This window comes from Exophiala xenobiotica (assembly GCF_000835505.1).
Source record: "Exophiala xenobiotica strain CBS 118157 unplaced genomic scaffold supercont1.5, whole genome shotgun sequence".
In the NCBI taxonomy this organism is placed as follows: Eukaryota; Fungi; Ascomycota; class Eurotiomycetes; order Chaetothyriales; family Herpotrichiellaceae; genus Exophiala; species Exophiala xenobiotica.
In genome coordinates this window covers 2,175,621-2,197,580 of record NW_013562490.1, presented here as the reverse complement: position 1 = coordinate 2,197,580, position 21,960 = coordinate 2,175,621, and the positions used below count along the sequence as shown (strand labels likewise).

General features: G+C 52.1%; 10 protein-coding genes across 10 annotated transcripts; 2 read left to right on the top strand and 8 right to left on the bottom strand.

Moving 5' to 3' along the window:
- The first annotated feature begins 576 nt into the window (after positions 1-576).
- Positions 577-2,520, top strand: PV05_08587 (uncharacterized protein). The gene is made up of 4 exons (XM_013458110.1): positions 577-1,009; positions 1,073-1,196; positions 1,257-1,829; positions 1,898-2,520. The coding sequence occupies exons 1-4, from the start codon at positions 821-823 to the stop codon at positions 2,221-2,223; spliced, it is 1,212 nt and encodes a 403-aa protein (XP_013313564.1). The 5' UTR covers positions 577-820; the 3' UTR covers positions 2,224-2,520.
- On the bottom strand, positions 2,500-4,129 carry PV05_08586 (uncharacterized protein; the record flags this gene model as incomplete). The annotated part of the gene is made up of 4 exons (XM_013458109.1): positions 2,500-3,004; positions 3,060-3,465; positions 3,516-3,745; positions 3,792-4,129. The coding sequence occupies 4 exons, from the start codon at positions 4,127-4,129 to the stop codon at positions 2,500-2,502; spliced, it is 1,479 nt and encodes a 492-aa protein (XP_013313563.1).
- A 438-nt stretch (positions 4,130-4,567) lies between these two features.
- On the bottom strand, positions 4,568-8,069 carry PV05_08585 (uncharacterized protein). The gene has a single exon (XM_013458108.1). It carries the CDS (start codon positions 7,682-7,684, stop codon positions 5,321-5,323), a length of 2,364 nt encoding a protein of 787 aa, XP_013313562.1. The 5' UTR covers positions 7,685-8,069; the 3' UTR covers positions 4,568-5,320.
- A 304-nt stretch (positions 8,070-8,373) lies between these two features.
- Positions 8,374-9,778, bottom strand: PV05_08584 (uncharacterized protein). The gene has a single exon (XM_013458107.1). It carries the CDS (start codon positions 9,555-9,557, stop codon positions 8,589-8,591), a length of 969 nt encoding a protein of 322 aa, XP_013313561.1. The 5' UTR covers positions 9,558-9,778; the 3' UTR covers positions 8,374-8,588.
- A 280-nt stretch (positions 9,779-10,058) lies between these two features.
- PV05_08583 (uncharacterized protein) lies at positions 10,059-11,965 on the bottom strand. The gene is made up of 2 exons (XM_013458106.1): positions 11,634-11,965; positions 10,059-11,565 (listed from the first exon to the last, which is right to left on the bottom strand). Exons 1-2 carry the CDS (start codon positions 11,857-11,859, stop codon positions 10,163-10,165), a joined length of 1,629 nt encoding a protein of 542 aa, XP_013313560.1. The 5' UTR covers positions 11,860-11,965; the 3' UTR covers positions 10,059-10,162.
- A 108-nt stretch (positions 11,966-12,073) lies between these two features.
- Positions 12,074-13,585, bottom strand: PV05_08582 (uncharacterized protein). Its single transcript, XM_013458105.1, has one exon. It carries the CDS (start codon positions 13,466-13,468, stop codon positions 12,227-12,229), a length of 1,242 nt encoding a protein of 413 aa, XP_013313559.1. The 5' UTR covers positions 13,469-13,585; the 3' UTR covers positions 12,074-12,226.
- A 715-nt stretch (positions 13,586-14,300) lies between these two features.
- PV05_08581 (uncharacterized protein) lies at positions 14,301-15,311 on the top strand. The gene has a single exon (XM_013458104.1). The coding sequence runs from the start codon at positions 14,474-14,476 to the stop codon at positions 15,164-15,166; it is 693 nt and encodes a 230-aa protein (XP_013313558.1). The 5' UTR covers positions 14,301-14,473; the 3' UTR covers positions 15,167-15,311.
- A 652-nt stretch (positions 15,312-15,963) lies between these two features.
- Positions 15,964-17,901, bottom strand: PV05_08580 (uncharacterized protein; the record flags this gene model as incomplete). Its single annotated transcript, XM_013458103.1, has 6 exons — positions 15,964-16,185; positions 16,246-16,477; positions 16,531-17,380; positions 17,437-17,554; positions 17,606-17,832; positions 17,880-17,901. The coding sequence occupies 6 exons, from the start codon at positions 17,899-17,901 to the stop codon at positions 15,964-15,966; spliced, it is 1,671 nt and encodes a 556-aa protein (XP_013313557.1).
- A 1,109-nt stretch (positions 17,902-19,010) lies between these two features.
- On the bottom strand, positions 19,011-20,355 carry PV05_08579 (uncharacterized protein). The gene is made up of 2 exons (XM_013458102.1): positions 19,827-20,355; positions 19,011-19,766 (listed from the first exon to the last, which is right to left on the bottom strand). Exons 1-2 carry the CDS (start codon positions 20,263-20,265, stop codon positions 19,525-19,527), a joined length of 681 nt encoding a protein of 226 aa, XP_013313556.1. The 5' UTR covers positions 20,266-20,355; the 3' UTR covers positions 19,011-19,524.
- A 280-nt stretch (positions 20,356-20,635) lies between these two features.
- On the bottom strand, positions 20,636-21,280 carry PV05_08578 (uncharacterized protein; the record flags this gene model as incomplete). Its single annotated transcript, XM_013458101.1, has 3 exons — positions 20,636-20,902; positions 20,956-21,120; positions 21,167-21,280. 3 exons carry the CDS (start codon positions 21,278-21,280, stop codon positions 20,636-20,638), a joined length of 546 nt encoding a protein of 181 aa, XP_013313555.1.
- Positions 21,281-21,960: the final 680 nt, after the last annotated feature.

Here is a 21,960-nt window from a genome sequence, read left to right as displayed (position 1 = left end):
TGCCGGCTCGGAAAGGGCCAAACCGCCCAACGGCGTGGTGTTCCTGGGCAGCATCAAGATGATTGAGTGGTGCCAGCTAAGCACGACACGCATGGAAGACGTACGAGAGGGGGACAAGGTGGGTTGCCGAGGGCTGCCCCCCAATGTTGAGAATGTCAATCTGCAGCCACCTCGCCCCCTAGCGTCGTCCACCTCAGGTACCTACTTATGCTCATGACGATCTCTAAGGACAAATTGGTCTTCGACTACCGGGTAGGTGTACAGAGTGACGACGAAACCACGATCAGGCGTTCTGGCTTTTTTCTTTTCAAACCCGGGCAAAACTGTTGGCAAGATAGGTAGGTCCTCGTATACTTCTCCCGCCGCGAGTCGACAAGGTCGACGAGGGGGTTGTCCATTTTCCACGCTATCGAGCGAGAGTTTGTCCAGCCATAGCACTTGAGTCTTGAATGGACCACCACGCGCGTGCGAGCTAACTTCAAGACGCATGGTTGGCTCGAGCTTTCAACTGTAGCTCCAAAGAATCGAAGATGGGCTTGTCGAAGGCTTGAGCCATGGCGCACGAGGCACCCAGGTACTGTGCCCTTCCAGAAAGAGGTCCTTGATACTCCGTACGGAGGTCCCCTAGGAAGTACTGTGAACTAACCTGTTACCTAACGTGGTTGATGGACTTCTATCTTGGCGACAAGCCTTCAAACCAGCTGGACCAACGATAACACAGCCGATTCACCTAGTCATTGTTACTTACTCTGCGTTTCTTGACATTTTCCACTGTGCCGATTTTCTGTCGGCGCAAAAATCGACCGGGTATCTTAAGTCAATGGCTTCCTCCATCTTTCCTTCGGCCGATGAAGTTCAAAAGCAGATCAAAGCACTCAGCGATGCTGCCAGCAGCTATGATGCATCGCCAGAGGGCCACGGTTCCAGGATGAGGCTAATTGGTCAAGCACAGGAGCTTATCGCTTCTTTGACGGATCCCTCCGACATGGGCTTCAAGCAGATCGGCCAGGTGAGTTGCCAAAATAAAGGCAAATATACTGAGTAGTACTCATTCAAATACCGACTTTCACAGGCAATGGAGCTTGTGGCAACCCGGGCATTACTGCACATCAAGGCCTTTCAACATATCCCACCCCAAGGATCAATATCATTGAGTGACCTGGCTGAAGCAACGAAATGTCAGGAGGCAGTCCTCGGTCAGCGCTGCATGTCCCTGTTTTTCGCCTCTCTGCAGCTGACACTGATACTTGTCCCAGAACGACTTCTGCGAATGCTCGTATGTACTGGCTTTGTTCGGCAGCTGCCCGACGGCCAATATGCCCATACCAAATTCTCACGTGCATATGCTGCCATGCCGGGGCCAGGTCTATATTTCCAGCTCATCTACGACGAAAGTTTCCTAAATATCGACAACATCCACCTATATTTTGACGAAAAGGGCTGGAAAGAGCCTGTTGACCAACGTTACAGCCCGTATGCTTGGAAAGCCGGCCAAGAAGGCACGACGATCTGGGAAATCATGGCCCAAAACCCTGCGCGGTTCAAAGCTTTCCAAGCCGGCATTGGATTCGCAAGCGCCTCGGTCCCCTTGACAGGATTCTATAACTTCAGTGCCCTGAACACCACCGAGGCTGATCGACCCGTGCTGGTGGATGTAGGCGGAGGAAACGGACGCTCCATCATGCGGATCCTGCAGGCTCACCCCGATCTCCCGGCGCACAAGTTCGTCCTCCAGGATCTTCCCGAGGTCGTGGAACAGGTCGAACAAGAGCTGCCGAAAGAGGTCAAGGTGATGGCACACGACTTCTTCACGCCGCAACCCGTCAAAGGTACGTGATCGTGACTCGAACGTCAACTCAACGTGCTGTAGCGAAGCTGACTGCTGGTTTGGAATTAGGCGCGAAAGCATATTTCTTCCGCTGGATCATGCACGATTACTCCGACCCTGTGTGCATCGACATCCTCAAGCAGATTGTGCCCGCCATGGCACCTGACTCTGTCATTCTTACAGCTGATTTGTTTTTCCCAAGCAAGATCGCTGGCCCCGCCGATATCCCGAATGCCACCATGGACATGGTGATCTTCAACATGGCCGGCAAGGAGCGAGCCGAGGCTGATTTCAAGAAGGTCTTCGAAGCTGCTGGTCTCGAGTTTGTAAAATCGCATCGGTTGGAAGGAGCGAGTAGTGGGATCTTAGAAGCCAGGTTGCCTACAGCCAAGTGAAGATTCTATGGCTTCCCTTCGGCGGTTGATCACATCCCAATTGCCATCTCGAATGCGGAACACGAGTCGGCACCCAATGACTGCGTGGAAATTGTCCTTTTGCCTCAGACTTCTTCGTTGCTTCCGGCGTCAGAATGCATAGGGCGAAGAGACGAATCGAACCATTTGCATTAATCCAGTTGCCGCTTCCCAGTCCTAAGTGGTTGTCGGCATTATGTGCTACAGATCAGACACAATCCCTTTGAGGAACCATACCGTGTCACCGTCTTCTCCGCCCTACAGCGTAAGCATACCGATGAAAAACATGAAGAATTGTACTGCGCCAACCACAGCGCCTTCATTGAGCAGAATCGTGGTCCGACTAAGTCCAGGTTGAGTTTTCATGCTTGTCACAATCTTAGTGTCGTATCGCAAGATTGCCTCGGTCATGCATGTGGCGTTGTTCGGATAGGCGTATCTGTCACAGTAAGTTTGATCCGATATCATTGTCGACCCGAGACCGAACGAGTAAGACGTATACGGTGGATGCTTCATAGACAGCGTGTCCACATAGAATCGGTGGCAATCGTCGTCGTCAACAGCAGAAGAAACATACTTCCGAGGGTCGGATATCATTGAGGCCGAGAGCGTAAACAAATTCGAGGCCAATGCTGGGACTCTCGCAAAAGTGACCAAGCCGCAGGAGACCGCCTTTGACAGGTCTATGCGTGGGTCGTAGACGGCGACGAAGATGTACGGGCTAAGTAGGAAGGTGTTGGTATACCCGTGCTCAACCTCCGAGCTATTGTCATGACAAAGCATCAGCAGAGCCCGAACATTCACGAAGCTCCTGTCACTCACAGTTGACGTCGATCTGCAGGCGTAAGCGATCGGAAATGTCGTTGACAGTCGAGCTGGCCTCTAGCAGCTGTCGTGGGTCGAATACGTAGGCTGTCAAATTACCAAAGGCGAGAGAAGCTATGTCAAGGTTCTGGTTCGTGGTGTTAAATGCAGGTTGTGGGCAAGTCTCATCCTTGTAGCGCGGAAAGTCGCATCTTGGCTGATGGGCCAGTACTTTAGCAAGAGCTGCATCGTTGTAATCCCCTGCGGCGAATGCGAATGATGGAAGGTGTAGTGTCTCATTGTAGCCCACATCGAACTCCCACTTTGTGTTGTCGTATTGGTGCACTGCGCTGATTCGGAAATAGAGGACCATGAAGAGAAAGCAGAAAAGGACGTTCAAAAGAGCAATGACGTAGCGGCCTGGATATCGTCAGCAGCCTCGTATACATTGCTCCCACGTCAATTCTTACTCGCTGGATTTATCACAATCTTGCCCATCCAGTCTCTACGCCTCTGCCACCAGCCACCAACCGGCCAAAAGACGGGCAGCGTCAAGAGGAGCAACGTGCCCGTGAAGATGAGAACCCAGCTGACACCTTCATATACCGCATTGTGGCGGGAATAGTCATCGATATCATATATCTGGTACAACATACTACCCCAAATAGCACAGCTTAGTGCTAGCCCAATCGCGAGGATTCTGTTGGCAGTCAGCTTGTACTTTTGAGATTTGCACCAAACCAAACCTGAGTGGTGGTGTTTGTCTTAGCTCTTGCAGTAGAAGCCTTTGCCAGCCCCCTGGCCCTCCCGGTTGTTGCGTCCCCGGTTGTTGCGTCCCCGGTTGTTGCGTCCCCGGTTGTTGCGTCCCCGGTTGTTGCGTCCCCGGTTGTCGCGCTCCTGCTGGCGCTCCCACAGCATCGCTCGCAGGACCTCCCTGTTGTGGTGGTAGCCTTTCTGGCCCTCTGTGGACCCCAGTTCCATTTGGAACACGGCCGGCATTACTCACCGGTAGGTCGGTGAGCGCATGTGCCGCTGGAGTATACCTTGGGTCTTGCCCGTTCCCCTGCGAAGTCGTTGGGGCCATAGACTTGCGGCGATATTGTGACAAATTGGAGCTGAAAGAAAACCGAGGACGAAAGCACCTATAGCACCACAAGTCGAGCAGGAAGGAAGGGTGGCACAATAATATAGTAAAAAGTGGCCAGGCATCCAACGAACAGGACATAGGCTTAGGTTGAGTAACCTGCAGTACTAGTTTAATACGAGCTCGTTCTGGGGGTCTCGTGTTCTGCGAGCGCAAGCACCACCAGAAGTCGGATGAACACGAACTTCAGCCTTACCTGTTTTTTCGACCTCTCCCAACGGGCATCAAACTTGGAAAACTTTGAGCAACAAAATGAAATGGGGTGAATGTCAGGAAGCATTAAAGACCTCCGGGTATGCCAGGCGTGATATCATGCGCAGTTGCACGGTGTTAGGAATTCATATCGATATGCACAAGTTGGATTGTGTCATGTGGGCAGTAGATGTCTTGAGGCTGGAAAATTTCTGCATTACCTTGCAGTAATACGACCGCTGGTGGCAACGTCGACAGGGATAATGAGGTCGTTGCGCAGGTTATGGCCCTGCAATGTCGTTGTTGCAAAGAGGCAAGTGTTTGCCAATAAGGAGGCTTTGGTGAAGGCATCACCACAGAAAGGCGACTAAAGGCAGCTCCAGCTGCTTGAGGATGCCACGACTCTTCGTAAATGAGCGATTTATTCTTCTCTCGACTCTGTCCACCTGAACCGCAAGGACTTCTTGGATTGTCGTGCATTGGATATTCCCTGCGCGCAGTGCTGCCTGAAAAGGTCAAGTGCAAGGTCGGTGGAAAGACTTGCCATGTGCGTTCGGACCAACTCATCCATCAATATCATCAGACGCGTCTTGCATGTTGACCTGGGTCAGATGTTCAGCTTCCCTTGTCCTGGTCCGAAATTGCCACTCTGTACCGAGTTCCTCCATAGTGCGGCGCCGGATAGGCCGTCAATGTGGTGACGCTATTCCTTGCTGCGCCGGCTGAGCTGTGGTTGGAAACTGCTCCTTTTGTGTTGAGTATCATGCAGCAAGATTGTACCAAGTCCCAGTAGGAGAGAGCATTGTCTGAGTCCATGCACAGGAGGTGTAGTCCGCTTAGGCGTCACGATCTCGAGACAACGGCTGGTGAATACAGACCTAACGACCAGCCATAAGAACCTCAACGCAACGGGAGTCCCATCCTTCTTGCCCTCCAGGATCATCCCGGCACAACAATCATATCAACTTCGGCAACCTGTCTGCCATCGTCATCATCGTCTGCATGTGTGTTGACAGCGTTCCATCTTGCCCTCAAGCCAACACCCCTTTGCCATCCTACAATTCTGCCGCCTTGCCCAGATGGTGTTGCCTCAAATGTGCGGATCCTCTGCAACCAACCATCCTCGCGTGTTTTACCCTTGCCCAGAGCCCTCGACGACTTAGATGATGAGGGTTGCTTTGCTTCGTCTTTTGGCGGAATCGGCGGTCTGCTTCCCCAGGCAAGTGCAAGTGTATTGCCGAGACCCTTCAAGCCGACACCGACTTCAGACTCTCGAAAGAAAAGCGCCAGGCTACAATGCACAAGCGTGACGAAGATGTACCAGGCCACAACAGCCGCCGCCAACTTCACCATGGTGGAGTTGAACCCCCATCCATAGGTATAATTCTTTACAGGAAAGGCAATTTGCGTCCATTTTTGGTCGGCATCCACAGGCATGGCAAAGGAGCGCATGATAGGTGTGTCATTCCTGCCATCTGCATAGCCCGAGGGTACCGAATCCGAGAGCCAATAAGGATTCTGTGCCATAAATTCGTCGTGCGTAGCGTTCAAGATTGCCCCAGCCGTGAGCGGTCCTTGGGAGCACCACTTATCCTTGTGGCAAACGAGGACTGTCTTGTTGGACCATGCGGTTGACCCACTGAAACTGGGTGCAATACTGTATTCAATGCCTACGCGCGCTATGCCATCAAGGACCCCGGCTCCTAGCGCTGCCATCTGTCGATGTGGAATAACAAGATTGGATTTCGCGGTGACTGCGTTCGTCGTATCGGTGTCATAGCTGCTGTGATTTGCGTCAGCCATCGCGCTAGCGATCAACTGGACCAGAACGCCATTTGCATTGAGTATGTTGGCCCACGACTTATCAATGGTGATTTGCGTGTGTGGCAACATCTTGTCAGCTTGATACCCATAACCCAGATAGCCGCCTGGTGTGAGTTGGAAGGTCCAGGTGAAATTGGAAGAGATCGCATTTTGCGTCGAAGTATACCAGAGCTTTGCCGGCACATATTTGGCGTTGATTGCACAGACTGTGACGTTCGGAGTTGCGTCGCCCTCGCCCGGCGAGAGAATCAGTCCAACGAGCACATTGCGATTGGGCCAAACATCATCGCGCCACTTCAGCAGATAATCAGAAGAATCGTTCAGGGTGGTCTCATTCCAAGTGTCTCTGAGATCCAGTTGCCATGCAACGTCTTCAACAAAGGAAGAACCGCTGAAGGATGGGTTCGCATTCGACAGGAAATTGCCCATGAACGACAGATTTCTTTGATACTCAGTTGCTGGGGTTGAATTGCTGCAGATGACGTCCACGATCGGGGTCAATGGTGCAGATGCACGTACACTCGCTTCAATAGATGAGGCTCCCAAATGTCCATCGTCGTATTTCAAGGACATATAGTCGTTGATCAGGCGCGGGCTCGTCCACATTGAGGCACAAGTATATTCGGTGCCCCCGAAGCCGTCCGTCCTAATCATGCGACGTCCTAAGTCCAGCTCTGCAGAGTCGATGGTGGTGTTGACATCGCGTACATCAGAGAACATTGGAGACAGGTATGCGAAGCCCGCATAAGGACAAGAGCCATTCCGGTCTAGAGACGGGTCTGAACAGTAGTCGCCCGGGACGACATTCTGGAGCAATTCTGTGGGAAAGATGTTCGTGGGGATGTACATGCTGTCCTGGAGAGGCTCAAACCGTTCCGCGGATAGCGAATAGATGCGGAAAATGTTGTGGTCCGGCCACCAGTCGAGCCGGGGAATTAACATGACAGCTGTTGCAGGACCAATAACGAGACTGAGGAACGTTGCGCCAATGACCAAGAGGCAAACTGGGATAAGACGAGTTTTCGTGAGCGAGAGAGCTAACGAGGTCCAAACACCTTTTGAAAACGGACTGGCGCCGACAGCCAGGGATAAGGCGCCAACGAATACGCCGAATGGGATCCCGTCACCTTTTACGAGCCAATGGATCAGCCAGAAAAGAACGATTTGAGATATGCTGAAGATGGCAAGCACTTCCTGAGCCTTCGAGGCCACTTGAAGAACGCTCAGTATTTCGCTGGTGCCGCCAACCATGGAAGATCGCCAGCGCATATCAGCAGCGTTAAGAGCAATGAGAAGGCATGATACAGCAGCTGGTAGGCCATGAGCTAGTAGCAACCATAGTGCTGTGCGCCATCGTGGTCTGTTCATGTGCTCCTTCGGGACGTATGGAGGATGCTCATCGTTCTCAGCGGGTAGGTCGATCGAATGGGCCATGCTCTGCTTCGGATGGTTCATGCCTTGGTATCCACGGGGTGTCATTGTGACATTTGGCAAAGGAACTGGCACAATATTTCAATCGAAGTTGAGAAACAGAATCGAAAAGAAATCGGGTTGCTGACCACCCGCGACAGCCTCGAGCTTGGCTGTACGCCGTACCGACGGCTCGAATCTGGACGCCTCCATCAGTGAGTATGCCTTGCAGTGGCCCTCACAAATTGCATGGTCCAAGGTCTGATTTGGCCCCCAGCTTTTGCCAGGTTTGAATGCCAGCATAGCGTGTTTCAGGCCGTGGCGGCAATGCCTGGCTGCTCATTGGGGCCGAGAATCATGATCCGGTCCGCCGCAGGCAGCTACTCGCACCACCGTAAACAAACATCAAGCAGATAAGGGCAGTAAGACTGCAGGGATGGTCGCGAGGGCAAAGCTTGACCACCATTGACATTGATTGAGGTTCGCAAGATGGAGACGCAATTGGGATGCGAGTTAAAAGCGGCATGTATCATGGGGCGCAGTTGTGAATTCACCGCAGTCATTGCTTTTCTCTTCGTCAACATACTTCATCATTTATTTGCTGCTCACCCAGTACACAGTGAAGGCCGCGAAAGACTGCCTTGTTCCACCTTTCTCGTCAAGAGCCGTCCATAAAGCACCGATCCTCCGAAGAGAGCCACCACACTGCCGGACTGAAGCAAGTCACACCTCGTTTGTCGAAGGGTTTCAATTGCCTGAGTTAGAGGTCCCTCAAGTTGATATTGGGTGACTCTAAAGAGAAGGGTCTCGCCATCAAACTGACAGAGAAGAGATGTGACAGCTGCGGCTTCAGTACATAGTAACATTGCGAGAGTACCTCGTTCGAATTGCACTCGTCAGGGGTTTCAGTAGCAGCTGAGGAGCCATACCGGTTACACACATACAGTCTCGCGCTGCGTCCCCCATCCGTCTTTCATGGCTTCCAAGGATCGGTAAAATTGACCCAAACCCACCACTTCATCCATCTGAAGCCCTCTTCAACTCTTCCGATCTGTCTCTGAGTATTGTTCCTCTCTCCTTCATCTTGACCGCCAGGCGCAGCCATTTCCTCGCTGAAGACATGCTCCTCCATTATACAACCCACTTCTACGCCTTGTATCTTGCCCTTCCAGTCATCATTGCCTCCTACAGCTTCCTCCCATAACTGTCTCCAGCTTTCCTCGTTGTGCCGGAACCTCGTACCCCGACCACTTGCTCGGGGAAATTCACTGGGGTTCACATTCCCAACCTGTCCACCACAAAGCAGCACCCTCTTCCTCCTGGGGTCAAGCAATCGTAAGCACCGCTCCGCCATGATCTTCTGCTGCGCCAGGTCGAACAGGTGGAACACGGCAGATACATGCAGGATCCCTACTTTGCCGTCACATTTCCTGCTGAGCTCAGTCTCCGTAGACAAGTCAAAAACATCCGCGGGCGCGATAAAATGGTCACGCGGGAATTTGTCCTCGTCCCGAAACAGTGCATATCCCATATTGATAAATTCAGGCTTGAGATCCGCGCCGTACAAGCGCGAAACGTCCGCTCCGTCGAAGATCAGCTTGCGGACATCTTGGCCCAGACAAGTCCCCAAGTCGAGGAACACCCACGTCTCGGCCTGCTCGGCCTTCTGTTGCTTTGCCAGTGGAGGGAGGACGTCGCTGCGATAAAGCGGATGGTTGGCTAGGTCGAGCTCCAAAAACCGCCAGCGTCCGAGGCACGGGTACGGATGAGTTTTGTACGCCTGGTCGCGGACTTGCGTGATATGCGCCTTTTGCTGGTCGACGGGGATGCCGGAGTAGCTTGATAGCAAGGCTGAGACGTCCGAGGGGATGCTCTTCAGGTCTGCTTGGTACATCTCGATTGGAGTAGTTTTCTTCCCTTTGTGCTCCTCGGAAGAAGACATTTTGTAAATTGCAATGAATCGAGAGTCAGTAGTAGTAATAAGCAAATCAAATCCGTAATAAAGCCCGTGGGGGAGTTGCAAATGGCCCTCGGAAACTCGCGGGGCAAGCACAGCTGGACAGTAGACTTCTTTGGGTCAATGATGGAACTTCGAGATCGGTCTCCAGGCCTGCGGGAAGGAGGGGAGAAGACGAGGTTGAGAGCTGTGAAGTTGACGTTTGGTGTACTAAGTACCTGGCTGCCTGGGTAGGTACGGAGTAGGGCGGCTATAAGGTGATGAACCTTTGGCGACGCGACTCGGCCGATCGGACAGGTTCATTCACCGAATTCTCAGAGTCACGCGAATGGACGTCAATCATCGAATTGCTGTAGCCTAGCAAGAGACTACGGGTTACAAAGCACAAAGTCCGCTAGTCTTGCATATGCAGGACAAGCCAATATCACGACTTGAGTTTGTATGTACGAGTACGGATGCCGGCATTAAGTCATGACCTTCAAGACCGGCCCGGTATTCATAGGTAGGCCACGCAAGCTGCTCTGGAGGGAGTTCATCTACCTGCTAACAGTACACATTTTTATCTCCAAGACCGGTTTGATGACCGGTTTTCACTCAAGCACCCACATCTGCTTCCTGGTCTGGCTTTGCTCAGATTTGCCCCATGAGATCTCAATCTCCAATGCCCTCTCCTGTCCTTCTCTCTTCACATATGTGATCTGGCCACTGATCTCGTCTCCCGGCGCAAATTCGTCGGCTCGCCCGGGGTCTTTGATCAAGAAAATGCCCTGCTGCCAATGCGTCGCTTCGGAATACGGACCGGTCGAGAATGCGACGAGCCCTTTGTCCTTTGCCTCGGCCGCAGTCATGCCTGCTCCGATAGTACTAGTACTCTGCGCCTTGTCCGTGGCGAAAATGATGTCGAACCAGACGACAAATCCTTCCAGCAATCTAGCCCCGTCCTTCCACTTCATGGTGAATGGTTTGCTGAACGTCAAATCGCCGACCTTGGTCTTATGCAGATCCAGCTCCAGAAACGAAACGCTCTCCGCCGCAAGTTCGTCCTTGTCCGCAATGCGAGCAATGACTTCCTCGTGCGCCCGCTCCAGCATGGCGGTCATGTCAAAGCCGTAGACGTCGCGCCAGAAATCGATGTGCGCCGCTTTCAACTCCGAGTCTGCAAGCGGGGCGATTCGTAGCGTCGCGTGCGACGGCACCATCAGTCCATCTGGCGCCAGATACTTGTCGCGCGCATACAGGACCGAGTCCAGCATCGATTCGTACAGGAGGCAATATCCCATCCACTCGCTCACGATGATGTCGACTTGATCCACAGGGACCGTGACCTCCTCGATCTTGCCCCGTAGACATTTGACCGTGTCTTGCAGGTTGTTATGGTACACATTCTCGCGGGCCTTGTCGATGATGTCCGAATTGTCGACTGCAATGACGAGTCGGGCGCCCGCTTTCGCGCAGAACATGGACAGTATGCCCGTGCCGCAGCCAACGTCCAGGACAACCTTGTCTTTGAACAGCGACTTGTTGTCGTAGATGAAGTCCCGATACGCGTCGGTCCGGATGCGGTCTTTGATCATGGACTCGTGGATCGAGTTGTATGAGTAAGATTTGAAGTAGTCTTTATCGAGTTCGTCCACGATAGTGCTAGCCTGGGCCGGCGCCTTCGCCCGAGCAGTGCTTGGACCGGGTAGTGCGTCCTGCCCTTCAAGCCGCTCCAGCATGGCGTTCTGTACTTGCTCCCTATATGCCTCGAACTGGGACTGCAACGTGGCGAGCTGTTCGCGGAGTTGCTCGACTTCGCTGGCCGGTCCTGCGCCGGCATCATCTCCGAAGACGTCGTCCATACTGTACAGCAGAGCGTCGTCCTCTAGGACAGGCTTGAGGAATTTGTCGTCCTCGAAAACTGATTTCGTGGATACGTCAGGATGGGTGTTGCCCGCTTTGACCTCTGACCGGACATAATTTACTAATTTGACGAGGTCGAGAAAATCAAGACCTGTCAAAGAAAGGACGCATTAGCATGGTCGAGTGCAGGTTTTTTCGTGGACGACGTAGAAGATTTACCAAAGTCTTGCCTTAGCTTCCAGATATCAAAACCATAGCTGTCTCGGCAGTAAGTCAGCATGCCCGTAGCGTCGGGAAAGGTCTTCTCGTCAAAAAGCGAGACGACGGTGATCGACTCTTCGTCTTGTTCGACGTCTTCCCATCCCTCATCGTTTGTTGGGTCCAAAGGGTCGGACAACGAGGATGATTCGCTGAGTCCGTCTAGCTCGACATTTTCCGGAGGCATGATCACGAAAACTCGGTACGCGAGACTAACGACACCAAATGAGACCTCGGTAGTGACAATCGGTTTTCAAAAGTGCAGCTTGTGTCTAGGTTGCAATCGAGAAAGGCTACCACAATGGAGAGAATTTGAAGCCGTGAAAAATCACGTATCCGTAGTGACTTTAAGTGCCATCATTAGTGGCTCCGGACAAACTCTTCAAACGCCAAGCCACAGATTCGGCTTCACATTAGGATCGATTGTCACGATTATGTACTACCTGTGCTTTAGCTATCACTTCCTATGAGGCTACCACGGAAATTTCCGACCAAAGATTCACGTATGCGTAGCTCATTTCCTCTTGTATGTCCCAGCATCGAGTCTGGTACGATCATGCTTTTGCAGCACCGCCGCTCTTGATCCAGTTCTCAATATCTGCTTTGAAATCCGGCGCATACAGCCAAGTGAAGTCAAAATCCTGCCTAGCCACGCCCTCCGCCATCACACCCACAAGTTGGTCCTTGGGGAGTCTTCTCAGGTCAATTTGCTTGTTCAATTCCAGGACCTTGTTGACTCGGCCTTGTCGATAATCCTGCCAGAAGGTCAAGGCGTCTGGGAAATCGACCCTGCCGGCCCTGCTGGCCGCCAGCACCAAAGCAAACATGTACACATCTTCAAAAGCTTGATTGATTCCTTGACCGGCGCTAGGCGGGATAGCATGTGCGCTGTCGCCGAGAATCACCACACGTCGCTTGGCAGAAGCCCACTTGTCGAGCTCCGGAATCACGTAGAACGGCCAAACATTGATCTTGTCCGGGTTGATGTGCTTGGTGGCAGTGATGGCCACTTGACCGAATGCGTCGGCATCTTCTTGCAGGAATTTGATCAAGGACTCTTTGTCGGCGGAGAACTGGTCCCAGCCCTCTCGACTCAGCTCTTCCATCCGCCTTTGCTTGCCGATGAGCATTTCCGAGCCATCGACCTTCTGTGGAGCGACCACAAAAGCACCCTTCTTTTCGGAGAGAATAGTTAAGGGTTTGGTGATGGGTTGTCCCAAGTGTCTGGCCGAAGCGGTGGGCACTGCCGCCGTAATGCCAGTCATGTTCGTGAATTTTGGCACAATCTCAGGGTGAAGGTACTTGCGCACAGTCGAGTGGATTCCGTCAGCGCCGACCAGGAAGGACACCGTGGAAAGCTGGCCATCGCTTGACTCCCAGACAACCCGTTCGTCGGACTCTTCGACGACACGAGCGAACTTGCGCCCAAAGACGACGGCAATCCCCTTCGCCTTGATCTCCTCCATAATGATGTCGATGAGCTCGAAACGGTAGATCCTGTTTCCAGGGTATCCGTATTTTTCCTTACTGCCAAATTCGTAGGTCTCAATCAGCTCGCCGCTGACTTTCTGAATCTCAAGTTCGTCGAAGTTGTATCCCTTGGCTCGAACGGCCTGGTACAAGTCCAGGGCGTCCAGCACCTTCAGAGCATTCGGTGATAACATGACCGCACCACCGATGTTGAGAGGGGCGGGACGAGATTCATAGATGGTGGATTTGATTCCTTGTTGGTGAAGTGCTAGGGCAAGAGTCAGCCCAGCAAGGCCAGCGCCAATGATCGCAACTTCGTCGGACATATTGATGGTTGAGGGTGTAGTGTCGATGTGGTGCTTGAGTAACGTGCTTCCGATTAGAGTTAAATGTCTGAGTTTCTTCGGCCTGTTGATCGATGAGCAAGTTCGGGAATATCAAAAGCTTTATACTTCATTCTTTGACCAGATGGAATACCATACTAGCATCCATCAAGACTGCCGGTCAGGCGTCCCATCCACATTGTGTCCAGAACGCGACAGGTGTGACCTACCATTGCGAGGCTCGGTGTTTCAGGGGGGCAATCAGCGAGCTACAAAGCTAGAATGACTAAGGCAGGGACATGGACCAGACAATATGCCTTCATGGACAAGAGCATGCCGCATTCTGGGTACCCTGCCCTGCCTATTCAACCAAACGGGCAGGGTTGGTTCGTTCGGCCAACGGTCAATGGCCGGAGCGAGGCTCTGAAGCGAGGTAATTGACATCGCTCCACTATGATGGGCGAGGCGCATGTAATTGCTGTTCTCGATTCGAATTCTACATGAGATTGAAAGTCTTAGTTCTGTTGAACCTGGGGCGAGGAAAAGCTTAGCGGTGAGCCCTTGTAACATGTCGGTCGTAACGACTTTGGATTCGGCCGAAGGCCCCTCAGAAGATCTTCACTACAAGCGAGATCAACGCGAGGGGGCCAGGAGCTTACATAACCGACCATTCCTCAACCCATCACTAACCTCAGCCTAGTAGCCTTGCGCAAGGCGTGCCTTGCCTTACCTACTGTGTAGACTCAACAAGCCCCATTGGCCCTTGTGCAAGGACTATAAGTATCACTCAGTACCCCCCATCATGGAGCTGAATGGACATCAAGAGACACATACACTTCAAGCACGAGCACCTCCTACACCTCAAGCAAGAGAACGATCAACCCGATTGAAAAAATCACTTGCAACTGGCGACCCATAACACACACCGAACAGCAAAACACAGTGTCACCTAACACTAGTACTATCAACACCACGCGAAGCTACTTACTAGTATCTGACCCGTCAACCATGCTTCCACAAATCCTTCTCATTGGCGCCACTGGCCGAACCGGCAAACTAGTTCTCGACGAAGCCCTGACCAGAGGCCATCTTGTCACCGCCCTCGTCCGCAAACCCAACAGCAGCTTGCCGCAGCATGCGAACCTCATCACGGTGACAGGAGACCCCTGCAATGCCACAGACGTCGAAAAAGCGGTCCGCAGCACGAAACCAGGCGTCCCCGTCGTCATTATCAGCACACTGGGTCAGACTCGAACATCAGGTAATCCGTGGGCTGCACCAAGTTCTCCAGCCCGATTCATGGACGCGTCAGCCAAAGCTGTGCTGGCGGCATCCGAAGCGGTCAAGGATTCCGGCATCCAGATCGACAAATTGGTCGTCATGTCTATGTTCGGTGTGGGCGATTCCTTCGCCAACCTGAATATCCTTCTGCGCTGGACGTTCAACCATTCGAACATGGACCAGACCCTGGAAGACCAGACGCTAGTGGACCAGACCGTCAGGAACGGTAACCTGCCATTTGTCCTGGTTAGGCCGGTGATATTGAACGAGGCAGAAGCCGCGCCAGTCAAGGTGTACCCAAGCTCGGCCGAGGGTGTTGGTTTCATGCCCAAAGTTAGTGTGAAGAGCGTAGCAAAGTTTTTGGTGGATGCTGCGTCGAAGGGAGACTGGGACTCTACTGCACCAGTCATCACGAACTGATGCAAGGAGTTTCGAAAAGGGCGATGTTGGGCAGCTAGTTAGTGATCTACAAGGCCAGGATGCAGTGATTGGATGGAGACCATGGCAGTATCTTCAGGCGCATGGTGTCAGAAACGCGTACACAGGTTCTTTTCATAGAACGAATAGCAATGGCGATGTATCTGTGACTTGGAAGAGATCAAATCGGGTTAGAAGGTACGAGCCTGTGCCCCTTACAGCAGGCAATGCATTCGTTGAACAGGAGGCTCGTGAAGTGATGAAGTCATGACAAGCTTCCAAACACATTAGACAAGGGTGTTAAGGTGCCGCATTGCCGACTGGGTTTCCGTCAGGACTACTACTACGTACTATTTGATGGCTCAGGAAGTTTCCATGTCTACTTACGCGACCTGTTCGGATGGTCAATATGGCTAGGGTATCCGAGCAGACCGGATCGGGAGTCTGATCACGGCAATCAGTATCAAGCTGGTAGAAGTAAATCACTAGCCAACAGGGTGATTGTTCGCATCTCCAGCTAAAGGCCCCAGGACATTCCGAAGCAGGAAAAGCTCGGAAAGAGGATGCACAAACAAGAAGGTCAAGCTCAGCATCTTAGATAGATAGTATTCACAACCGCTCTTACTCCTGCTCCTGGCGCGGCCTGCGTCCTTGAGAAGGTCGCCGCACCGTCCCTTCTGTATTTTGGGCCTGGCTTTCACTGTACACAAAATAAGTGCCTCTACAATTGTAATCTACATCTACATGCCAGTACTGCTGCAAGCCTCTCGGCCATTCTCCTTGAACCGAAGTACTTGGACTCAACCCATCTCGCCGACAGGTCCGTGAGTCTCCATTTTCAATTTCTTGAAGAGATCGTGCCTGGCCCACCAGCTTCTCATCCTCTTGCCGTAGATGTACACGGGAATACCGAGCAGAGACAGGAAGATCGAAGTGCCACCGAAGACGTACATGATTTGTGTCGGGCCATGAGCAGCGACCCAGTCATTGGCAAAATTCGAGAGACCGTAAAACATGAAATTCTGGGCAGAATTAGCGACAGATGTCCCACTATTGGAATGAGCATTGTGTACAACACTTACCTTGAAAAGCATGTTCATGATGAAGATCTCATTGCTCTGGTTTCGGAAAGAGTCCAAGCCATAAGACAACGTGGAGAAAATTCCAATCAACACACCGACCATCATGACGCCCTGGAAGAAGGAGCACAGCTCAGCAGGAGAGCCGACAGACATGGTGTATCCGAAGAGGAACATCCCTACTCCGCAGGCAACGCATGCTGGTATCATGAAAACCAGGCGGAACTCGGGTTCGCTTTTGTCGTTAATTAGCAGATGAGATGACGCACGGTGTCGTAGGAAACTTACTATACACCCTTGTTCCTGCGAGTAAGATACTTAATCACGTAGTCGCCGAAGAATCCGGTTAGGAGGGAGCCAATGAGACCGCCGACAAAAGGTCCGACACCGACATATCCAATCTGAGCAGCATTGAACGTCCACGGCGGTCCCGCGAAGATACCGGCCAGGATGATTGCAGACCCGACATACCAGCTGTTCAGGAGGCCTGAAGCAATGACTGCATAGCAAGCGGCAGGGTTGAGAAGTGTCAGGAAGGGCCCGAGGAGATATTTGAAGATACTATCGGGAGAATAGACACCAGTCCAAACCGCGAGTTCCTGGACGAAAGTCTTCTTCTTGGGGACGACGTATGAGGACTGCTCGGCCTGGGTTGTTTCACCTAGGTGTTCTTTGTGCGAGTGCTCGATAGTTGCCAACTCTGTCAAACCCTTCTCGTCCTGTTCCTTAGATAAGTCCGTCTCGTAGCGAGCATCGCGCAAATAAGTTGTTTCCGGACAGAATAAGAACATGAGGGCAAATTGAAGGCAACAGAAGATCTGGAACATGTGGAACAACCAGAGCCAGCCAAGACTTTGGAAGACTTGACCACAGATGATGGACGCCAGACTTGATGCGGAATTGAGAATGAAGTTGATGACGGAGATGCGAAGACCTCTTTGGTGCACAAAGTACATGTCGCCGACGGTTGAGACGATGAGGGATTCAAACGCTGATGTTGAAAATCCCTGGATGATACGGGCGGCTAAGAGATACTTGTAGTCGATTTTGGCCTGGCCAATTGCGGTGCCGATAATGTCGAAGAGTGTGGAAACAAGGAACACTGGCCGTTTGCCGTACTTGCGACTGAAAGCACAAACTAATCCGCAATGTCAGCTGCCGCTCTTACCATACATATCAAGTTGAAGCACGAACCGAATGGACCCGAGCATCCAGCAGCAAGAAGGTTATAGCCAGAAACAAGCACGACCTTGGTCAACGACATATCCAGTTGCTGAGCAATGGAGAAGTATGAAGCATTGAGGAATGGACCCTGGTCAGTGGTGAGAGAATGCAACTACAGCCTGATCTAGTTTCAACTCACGTTAGTGCCTGCATTGAGCATAGCGCCGAGACACAGAATAGCGGTGATGACTTCTTTCTTCCATAGCGGCCAATTCAAAGGGTCATTCGGGTCTTCGCTAGGCTGTGGCGACAGGACAATATGAGCGTCTCTGCCCTTGCCGTGCTTGAGACCCTCAGTGATGGCCTCGGAATGCGCGGCTTCGTCGTTGAGTAAGACTGTCCCAGGGACATGGTCCAGCTTCTTGTCTAGCCGCGGTCAGCTTCCTGTTGGCAATGTATCTTGTGATGCTCACCTTCTAGAACACCGAGTCCCATCTTGACGATGAGCGTGTACAAATCACACCGATGCTCGAATGATTTTGTTCTCTAGCAACTCCCTTTCTGAGAGAATCTGTGGAGAGGGTGAATGAGAAAGAAGTGCGACGACTGAGGTGGAGGAACTTAGGTATCTATAAAGCTCGAGCTCCAGCCTTTATCAGAGGGAAGTGGGACACTCCGCATGACCATCCCTGGCAAGTTCCAAGAACTCCCTTGCAGGAGATCGAGACTGAAAGCTCATGGTTTGAGGTCGAGTCAGCAAGCTACTCCAAACATGGTTGGCCTTAGTGCCCATGTTGGGTTCATGTTGCCCCATGGGGGAGACGCCGTCTACGGAGTATTCCCATCAGCTAGCCTCGTTCTGTTCTCGCCAAGACCGGCAATTGTTTCCCAAGCGATTGCCGTCATGATTCGGAGTGTCGCCTATTTCGCTTGATGCGCTGGTAATTCTGGCTAGGAAGGTGACTCTGCTAAGGGCCGAAGTGCCATTGAACACAGGAGATGCTCACCAACATCCTTGAGAGCAGGCGCGCAACGTATTGAGGAAATCACTGGCAAGGTCGTCCCCAGATGGATGAAGCACAGTATCCCGCTTACGGTAAGTGGGGATTGAAACTTGGTATCGAGACATGCACGCCCTGGGGCTCCGTTGACTCGTCTATTGGTGGCCAGAGCGCCTTGTGACACAGAAGTATATTGCTATGCATCGGTCCGGGACTTCTGGTAAAACCCCCATGATGGCCTCAATCCTGGCATGTGGGTGAAATCCCCGTAAACGTGGTCCGCGGTCGCGGATATGCAGGGCTTTCGCCTGGAGAATCCATGGCTCATCTGCCGAAGACAGACATGTCTCCGCACGTCGATTCCTGGAGATAGTCGAGGGCTCACATGACTGGTTCGTAGCTGAACAGTTCCAGGCTTGTGCATGCCTTGGCCTGACTGTTGCTGGAGACTAGATGGACGCTTTGTCCCGAGATTCTGGTCTTCTTCCTGTGATCCCCTCACGCGTCGTTGATGGCTCGGGAGAGACAGGGAGAAATCTCCTGTGGGTCAGCATGATAAGTCGAGGGCTGACGCTTCCTGGGGTCATGCTTTGCAGGAATTCCAACTGCAAGAATTCGGTTTCGCAATGTCTAGTCTTTGGTTACTGGCCATCTGGGCCTGCCATTGGGCGGTCAATATACCTGATTCGTGGATGGAGCAGTACATAATCTGGCAGAGACACTATCACCTTTCGGATGGAATACTGGCGGCTGGAAACCAGTGGCTGCCGTACGCTAGACCAACCAGGTAGGCGGGCCTTTTGTTCTTGCAGCATCCATCATTCCAAGCTTGGCCGAATTCACCGTGCCCTATCCTTTGTCTACGACAAGACTGCTTGGTATCGGATCGTGAAGTCCGGCAGATATAGAACCGTCGCAACAAAACGTATGTGCCGGCAATGTGCACTGGTCTCCGGCTGTGGCTCGGTCACTTTCCGCTCGATGTCAATGAGACCACAAGTCCAAGGGACTATCAAGGGACATTGCTGCCACTTTACACTATTGTCAATATCGCGCCCTGGTCCAAGGAAGATAGAGTCCTTTGCGGGTTCCAAAGGCTCATTGGAAGGGGAATGGATCAGCGACGATGAGCGTCCGCTTTTCCGTCATAGTACTCCGGGTACGAGTCCTGGAATCCAAAGATCAGTCTGCCGATCCAGGCTCCAAAGAAATTTAGCAACAGTCCCAGTGGCCTCGCGACAAATTGGGGACCAGGCAAGGCAAGGACAACGTTGGCTCTGTGGTTGAAGAGGAGAACCTGAAACATGCTGCGTGGTATTCCAGCCTTGTTACAGTCGTCCCGATATGTTTGCGTGTTCCCTGATAGCTCCTCAGTAAGCATTCTAACGTCTGTTCAATTCGTTAGGGTAGCGGGCATACTGAAGAATTCCTCATCTCTCTCCCTGTTCCGCGGCTCCAAAACGAATTCAACGACCAGATCATGTTTGGAGCTCGCGTTTCGAAACGTATGAAAGGCGCCTTCTGGAATCTTGACTACCTCTCCGGTAGTCGCGATGCATTTTCGACCTTCGACATAGAATGCTGCCTTGCCTTCCAGAACATGAAAGAGTTCCTCCTGTCTGGAATGCCAATGCAACGGTGGGTTCAGGGCGCAATTAGGCGGACTTGGAATCGCTTGGCTACTAGTACCATTTTTGCTGGCCGACTCATCAATTGGAGCTGGGGGGAGCCGATTGATGACTAGATACCGGTCTGAAGCGCCCTTGAATTCGATGTATGAACGGCCCTCGTCGAAAAAAATCTTGTTCAGATGAGCGACTCGAGTACGTGGAGGATGCCTCGCAAGAAATGGGATCATTGTGACCCGGTCAATAACGCCGGACAATCGCGAGTTATTCAGAAGTCTCTCCGTATGATGGTCGTAATCTCCAAGATCTTTGCACCTCCTCGAACCCTTGAAGAATATCAACACATGATGACACCAATGAAGAAGTCTCTACCCAGCAAAGCTAAGCTCGATAGGGTCATCATGGGTTCCAGCCAAAGGTTTGGCATCCTTCGCCTAAGTTACTGTCCCCGGATCAGCCCCTAATAAATCAGCTGATGTGCCCGCAACGTGCCGCAATTCTACAAAGGGTTTAGGGGCGTTAGGCGGCCACAAAGCCCGGTGAGCCTTAACAATTAGAACTCGTCCCTCCATCATGCCTCCTACTGTACTTCCTCTCTGCTCACTGACGATGAGGCTCCCAGGCATTGGAGTCGTGTTTCAGGATTGAAGGCAAATCTGACTTCGGAACCAGCGTACCACAGTCAAGACCCAGCACGATACGCTTCATGTGATCTATTGCCATCACCGTTCTCGCGTGAAGATCCAGCAATCCCTGTCGCTCTGCGAGAAGCTCTTTGACTTGATTCCTTAATGCTGTCAGCTCTTGCTCTTTCCGTTGTCGAAAAGCCGCCTGGGACATGCGATTCTGTTTTCGACGTTTCTCCTTCTTAAGAGCTGTCAGCCCCATACTCTTGAGAGGTGGGATAGATGAATTAACACCTTTGCATGCACTTCGGGGCCTGAGCGTGCGCTCCAAACCAGTGTTCCATTCGACCCAGGACTTGACGGCGACGAACTCGAAGTGGTTTGGTCTGAGGCATCTCGAAGTTCGACGCGATCCGGTAGGCTTACATCCTCCACGAAGTCGCCGAAGTCGCAAAATTCCTAAGACGTTAGCTCTAAGTCTATATTGAGTGAGCATCGATGATACCTGCAACGGTGTCATATCACATAGCGCGAGGACATTGGCACCAGCTTCACTTGGCAAATGGAAGTCGCAACTGGTTGCTTGGCCAAAAATGTCCTCAGCTATCGGAGTGATCATATCGTGGCATGAATGAACTGGAATATCCTGCTTTCCCTTGTCTGATTCTAAGCTCAGAAAATATCGACACCGAACTCGCAGGGCTTTCGCCACTTTATAGTCATTCTCACGCCGATGGACATGTGCACAATCACCGAATCAGCTCTATATCTGACAGACCCACGTTCTGAGTTCTAGGTTCAACGAAACTCCTGATCTTAACCAATCCTCGCAGCAAAACACTGCTCATACGCGGTAAGAATGCCTGCCGTCTCATATGGGCGAGCTTGTGTCTCGATCTTGAACCACCCCGCAAGGGAGAATACTAGACTAGTGCTTAGTCACTGGTCTCAGCCACCTACTGCCGCACACGGCACGAAGTAATGAGTGCGGGATGCAACAGGACCGTGAGGGCCGGTTACAATATCAACAACATGCTTTCCAGCATGGATACTTTGCAAGAGATTCGGCGAAATCGACCTCATGCGGATTTGTACATATTGCACATCGGGATGCGCCTAATCATATCATGTCTATCAGCTTCGAGGCACAGCACTCAGTCCACGAGGGAAATCCACATGGACCCTCCTACGAAGAAATCCGCTGTAGCGCATTATTATGCGAGAAAGCTTGTGAAGAAGTACTGTCCTATTTCGGCTACATTGAAGGGACCACAGGCACGAGCCGCGTTTGAGTGGATC